This window comes from Symphalangus syndactylus, chromosome 15 (assembly GCF_028878055.3).
Source record: "Symphalangus syndactylus isolate Jambi chromosome 15, NHGRI_mSymSyn1-v2.1_pri, whole genome shotgun sequence".
Lineage (NCBI taxonomy): Eukaryota > Metazoa > Chordata > Mammalia > Primates > Hylobatidae > Symphalangus > Symphalangus syndactylus.
In genome coordinates, this window is record NC_072437.2 from 72,237,185 (window position 1) to 72,243,754 (window position 6,570).

General features: G+C 56.4%; 1 protein-coding gene across 1 annotated transcript in view; it reads right to left on the reverse strand.

Moving 5' to 3' along the window:
* The window catches only part of FGF9 (fibroblast growth factor 9), a 31,254-nt gene extending 27,628 nt beyond the window's left edge, over positions 1-3,626 (reverse strand). Inside the window, exon 1 of the mRNA XM_055244004.2 lies at positions 2,511-3,626. Within this exon, the coding sequence (XP_055099979.1) occupies positions 2,511-2,787 (277 nt within the window). The 5' untranslated portion in view covers positions 2,788-3,626. The remainder of the gene's footprint in view (positions 1-2,510) is intronic.
* Between the last annotated feature and the right edge of the window lie 2,944 nt (positions 3,627-6,570).

Below are 6,570 nucleotides of genomic sequence, written 5' to 3' on the forward strand. Positions count from 1 at the left end.
GGAGGGAAGGGGTACGTGGAGGAGCCCCAACTAGAATATCCCATAATCTCTGCACGCCAGGGCCCAGTCGTGCTGCACCGGAGTTCTAACAGGGTCTCTCAAAGACAGGCTCGGCTGATCCAGACAATAAAACCGGCTCGGGCCCGCCGCGGCGCCCCTGCAGCCGTGCGCCCCCGCCGCGCTCCCGCGCACACCCCAGGCTCCCCCGGCTGTGAAGCCGGAGCGGAGGCGGGGGCGCGGGAAAGCCAGATCGCGATCGGCGAGCTCGCGAGCTCTGCTCTCGGAAAGCGGTTAACAATAGCACGCCGCCCCCTCCGCCCGCCTCCGCGGCCCTTTGTCCCCCCCACCCCCACTCCTTCCCCTGCGGCTCCGGCCAGGGGCCCCCGACCCACCTCCCGGGCACCACGGAGCCCTTCGAGTCTCCAAAACCCGGCTGCGTGCTTCAGAAGAACGACACGGAATGGGACAGGGGAGCTCAGGGGTCCGACCTCCAGCCCGTCCTCTGTCCCAGCCACCAACTCTCCTGCCGCTGCGCGCGCCTCCAGCCGTTCCCACACCGCAAACCACCGCGCAGCCCGTGGCGGCGGCTGTCAGCCCCGCCAGACCCACCCTCACACACAAAGAGAAAGCGAAGGGGCTCAACTTGGGCCAAAATGAAAAACCAGATTCCCTAAACGCGGCCAGAAGTGTGTCAGCCCCTGCCTGCCGCCCCCCGGCCCCCGTGGTCCCCGCAGCACTGAAGGGCGCACCCGAGCCAGGCGGAAAGGGAGCCGGAACGCGAGCGCGTTTAGGACCGCGCGGAGCCGGCCGGGCAGCCGCTAAGTGCGCCGCGGGGCCCGGGCAGCCGAGCGGGCACCTGCCGGCCGCGAGCGCGGGAGGGCTGGAGCTCCGGCCGCCTGGCACACCTAGGCCGGCCGCCCACGCCGCTCGCCTTGGTCGGCGCGGCCCCGACATCCTGCGGGTGGCCGCCGCGGCCCCGGACACACTCGCTCGCCCACCCAGGGCCGCCCACTGCCTGTTGTTCTGGTATCGAACGCTAGGCAGGGTGGCAGCCCTTAAAGAGGCCAGATGGAAACGGCACTTTTAGTAAAGTTTAGTCTTCTCTTTGCAACAACCAGAATCTACCTTTACTTCTGCGGTGGGGAGGGGATAGTTATATTTCAACTGAATAATTGCAAAGCAAAGAGCTGTAACTTTTTTTTAAGCAGCGAGTGGAGACGGCCAGAGCAATTTCACACTACTAGGCTCAGCTCTGGGCTTGGGCTCAGGGGTGAGCACGAGGAGCAAATCCTGGGCCTCGTGGATCTGGGACCATCCCCAGCCCAGGCCTAAGTCCTCCTCACCTTCTGGCATCATCCGCAGCCGCACGAAGCTAAACATACAGTTTAGATTGTGTTCAACATCTGGCACTAAAGCATGAGGAAGAAAAATCACCACAGGACTTTGTTTTTTACGACCTAGTTTAAGTGTTGTCAGGTGGGTTCACTCAGAAGTTAACTCCTTCCAACAGTCTAGTTGCCCAAACTGGCGCTTAATTTTTTTTTTTTTAAGTAAGGAAAAAACTCAAGAGTCTACCCAATTGGGACTGTGTAGTTGACTTCGTGCCGTTGGGCTCAGAGTGCCCCGGCAAGCACGTGTGTGCAGGCATAAAGTGGGCAGAGCCACCAGCCCTCGAGTCTGCAGCCCTCAGTGCTGAGTCACAAATACCCTCCGCTGAAAAATGAAATCCTCGGAATGCCCTTTAAAATTAGCTCGCAGCGTTTGCACGCGCGCACACACTCACGCCACAGAGCCACGCAGGAGACCTACACAGGGCTGCACACTATGGAAATTTAAAAGCAGAGGTTATCACTTGATAGCTGGAAAGACAAAAACCCCTGAGCGTCCTGCCTCTTCCCAAGTCATTTTCCCCAAGCCTCTGCCCCTGCTTTTCACGGAGCCTAAAATATGACTTTAATCCTCCCAACAGGACAATCCGTCAGCAACCTTCGCCTATGGGGCTTTCAGACCCTCACAAGGGGGAATAAACAATGCGCTTAATATACAATTCAAGCAGTATACTTACTAGAGGAAAGGGGGAAAGGAAAAAAACCTTAATTTGGGCACAAGGTACCCACTGCCTTCAAGAAATTGCATTAAGTTCTTAGTAGTTAATGATTAAAGCTTTAAACTCGTGCAATCAGTCCATTCAAAAGAAACTTCGTAAACCTGTGTATCTGATGCAAAAGAACTGGAAGCTTGTATTATATTTATAAATTATGCCCCCCTTTAAATTAAAAGTAGGGGGCCTTTCAGTGTATACTTGCATCAGTGCCAACAGCAGATCTGCAATTCCGGAGGCATTTTGTTTTCGGAGCTGGCAAGACAGAGAGAGAGAGAGACAGAGACACAGAGAAAGAGGGGAGGAGGGGAGAACCCTTTCCACGTCCCCCACCCGGCCACCACCTTCTTGGTAGTTATAATTTCAACATGTCATCTCATGGACACTAAAGGGTTAATGGTATACCTACCAAATCGGCTGTGGTCTTTCCTGGTTCCCTGGATAGTACCATTAGGGAAGATTTCTAAGTGAAATCCAGTCCTGCAGTATAGCTGCCTCCGCCTGAGAATCCCCTTTAAATGATCCAAGTCTGTGACTGCGGGTCCCCTGGGGAGCCCCCCTGCTTCGGACTGACCCAGGTGGTCACTTAACAAAACGGGGCTGTCCACCGGCAACACGGGCACATTCCCAAACGGTACCGCATCCTGCACACCGAAATAGTTCCCAACTTCACCTAAGGGAGCCATCAGAGGACTCGGCTTTTGGAGCACAAGAATAAACAATAATGATGGTGTCAACCCAGGAGATATTAGGCGAGGTATATCCAACTCCCCTCCCTTACTGCAGTTGCAGAGAGAGAGAGAGAAAAAAAGGTTCTTTTCTTCAATCCATTAAATGCATAAATAAAAGTAATCTGCTGTTTCACTGGCACAGGTTCAAGGTCAAACCACTGATAGTCTAAGAAACCACCACTTTATACTCACACACTGACATACTGATAAACATATCTATGTATCTCTATAGGTAGATCCCCAGCTCTTAGCAGGCAGGAAGGTCTTCATCCCATCCGACCGTAATAAGGAAAAAACATCCGTAGTTTCTCCATTTGGTTTGAGATCAGAATGACCATAGCAACTTAAATGCCTAGGCGTTATTATAGGGATTTTTAAGATGCACGGGCTACGTCAGAATTTACGGATCCTGACTCCAGGAAGGCATGCGCTGTTTTTACTCTCTAACCGACTCTGCAGACATCAGCATGAATCCTTCAAGGGGAAAAAAAAAATCTCACGTTGGTGGCGGCGACAAATCTCCCCTCCCGGTCCCCCCTCCAAAAAATAATAATAATAAAACAAAAAGAAAAAGAAACTTTAGGCGTCCAAAGCTAGTATCCAGGATTCTCCAGAGGCTCGGCAGATGTCCATTGGCTTAGAACGGGTGGCGAGCGGCGAGCGAGGAGAGCCGCGTCCGGGAGCTCGCGTGCCGCCCAGGCTGCCGCGAACAGGTGTTGCCGCGCCGGCTCGCGGAGCGTTGTAGCCGGGCGGAGCGCTCCTCCTGCGCAGCCCCCGCCGGCGCGCAGAGTGGCGCAGGCAGCGGCATTGGGCTGGGTTTAAGGTAGCGCCGCGGCCGCCCGGGCTCCCCGCGGTCCTAGCGCCCGGCCTACAGCCCGCGCCGCTCTGCGGCAGGCGAGGTGCGGCGCGCCAGAGCGCAGGACTTTCTGGGAGGCAGCCGAGGAGCCCTGGCTTTACAAAGAAAAGCAAATGAAAGATGCACTGAGAGAAGCGGCAGGAAGAAACCCTGAGTCTCCCGAGACTCAAAGTTCTCCTGCAGGATAGAAGCCGGTAACCTACAATCTAGCTGGCTACATTGATGGAGGGTCAGAGTGAAACTGGGAAACTAGTTTTCACTGGGGCTCTGTAACCTTGCATTGTATTATAGAATATGACTGAGTTGAGAGAGTCGGAGGGAAGGGGAGTTGATTTAATGGGCTTGGATGGCCATGGCAGTTTCTCTTCCATTCTTCGGCCACCCACACACAGAAGCGCAAACTATGTTGCAGGTAAGATCAACTCCTCTCCCCCGTCTCACACACACACACACACACACACACACACACACACACACGCAGATGCGGGCACCGTTTCGGTTTTGTTTGGAGCGTTCTGCTGGGCATCTTTGGGTTGGGGCTATGTTTAGGTCCCGCCCCGCTGCTCGGGTCCCGGCGGCCGCAAAGCAGTCGGCAGGGGGGCGCCAGAGAACCTTCTCTGTCCCCGACTTCGACTCGGGCGCGCGTCTTCGGGAGTCTGGGTGGAGGGGAGCGCTCCTGTAGGCTTCCTCTCGCCCCCAAACCACGCTGCTTAGGACGAGCGGCGCCATCCCAAGCCCTGCATCGGCTCGGGAAAGCGAAAGGCGAGTTCTAGTGTCTCACTCCACCGTCCGAAGCCCGCCGCGGAGCTGGGAGGGCCGGGCACTGGATGCTTGCGGGGCGCCCCGGGGCCGCAGCCGCTCCTTCCTGCTCTGCCCTGCGGGGCCGCACGTGGAAGCCTGAGCTCCGTTGCGCGGGCTCGGGTTTCTGCTAGCCGCCGGCGGCCTTCGCGCCCAGCGGGAGTCAGGGACAAAGAAACCCGCCTCCGGGGGCCGCCAGGGGCCCTGCCGGGCCGGGCCCGCCCGAGAGACTGGAGGCGGCGCGCTTTGCGCCCGGGACAGCCTGCCTGTGCCCGGATCCCCAGTGGCGGCGGGCGCGGAGCGCGGCGCCCCCCAGCACACACACACACTCGCCCACAGCCCTCCCGCGGGCCCCCCCTTCCCTCCCCTTGCTCCTCTTTGTTCACATTGTCTTAGAAACGGCCCGACTCTCGGGTCAAGATGGTGAAAGTTGCCGAGACTTGAGCGCAGCTCCAGACTGCGGGGCGTGCAACTGAGAAGCAAAGTCGAAAGCAGAGACTGAACCCCTGCGGTGGGGAAGCGAATCAAAACCTGTCTATGGGGGAGAAGTCGGATCCGCCTTAGTAGTCAGCTAAAGGCTGGAGATGCATAACTGGGGCTGGCCCTACTCCGGACGGGAGGGCTTCGCCTGAAGACGAAAGGGAGCGATGAATTTGCAGATTTCGGGAGCGCTGGAGGTGCCAGCGACCTGGAGCGACCTTCCCCTGCCCTCCGGGGAGGAAGGCGTGCTCCGGCCCGAGCCAGGAGGAAGGAGAGAAGAGCGAGGTGGTCCTCCCCTCTTCCTTTCCCACCCCCCTTTGCCGCAGTCCAGGGTCATTGGGAGTCTGGGGCTGGCTCGGTGCGTCTTGCTTACGTGTTTCTGAAGCATGAGAGCCCTGCCCCGTGGTATTTACAGCAGTCACATCCGCGGTGGTACAGAGCGGGCTTTAACGTTAACTGCTCGGCGGCAGATACAAGCAGCTGGGTAGGAAGTGTCACTTCTCATAAACCACCCGAGTCGCTCGCATTAATCTCCGAGGCAGCCAGCAGCGATGGGTACAGCAGGGGCGTTCCTCGACCAGTTGGGTACAATGCGCCGGGATGGTTACTTAGTGGGGAAAAAAGCGATGGAAGAAACAGAGACAGGCCCAGAGACAGGGAGACGCTTCATAAGAAGAGAAACGGGCAGCACGTGGACATTGGACATTTCCAGTGAAGACAAGACTGGGACCATTTCCACCAGCTGTCTCCAACCACATTCTTTCGGTCTGAATTTAGATTGTCATCCAATGAGCAAAGACCATTTCCGCTTCCGAATCCTGCAGCGTGTGACTGTCGCTTTAAAAAGCGTTGCAGCAGTGGGAGAGAGGGCGAAGTAGCTGATGGAGCACTTTCCCAGGTTGAGCAGCCTCCCCCACTGCAGTTGGCTTGATCCACATTTCAGCCGCATCCCTAACTCCAGCTGCAAGAAGCTTTTGCTGGCCGGGCGCGGTGGCTCACGCTTGTAATCCCAGCACTTTGGGAGGCCGAGGCGGGCGGATCACGAGGTCAGGAGATCGAGACCACGGTGAAACCCCGTCTCTACTAAAAATACAAAAAATTAGCCGGGCGTGGTGGCGGGCGCCTGTAGTCCCAGCTACTCGGAGAGGCTGAGGCAGGAGAATGGCGTGAACCCGGGAGGCAGAGCTTGCAGTGAGCCGAGATTGCGCCACTGCACTCCAGCCTGGGTGACAGAGCAAGACTCCGTCTCAAAAAAAAAAAAAAAAAAAAAAAAAAAAAAAAAAAAAAGAAGCTTTTGCTGCTTCCTCGCCCGTTTGCCTTCCCCATCAGATTTCTCTTGCTTGGTTTTGTTGGTTGATTTGGTCTGGTTGTTTTTCTCATTGTAGTAAGAGAAACAATGTCCTTCCTTGCACTGGCCACATCACGTTTTTCCTGTACTCACCCCACTCGTTAGGGCTGACATCCTCAGGGTTCCTTCACAGCTCTGGCAAAACCATGAACTCCCATGTCCTGGACTATGAGTATGTTTTACAAGTCTTCTTCAGTGAGTATATAGATGTTAGTACTCAAAGAAGACTGAGGCCTTGCCTTCTAGAGACACTTGG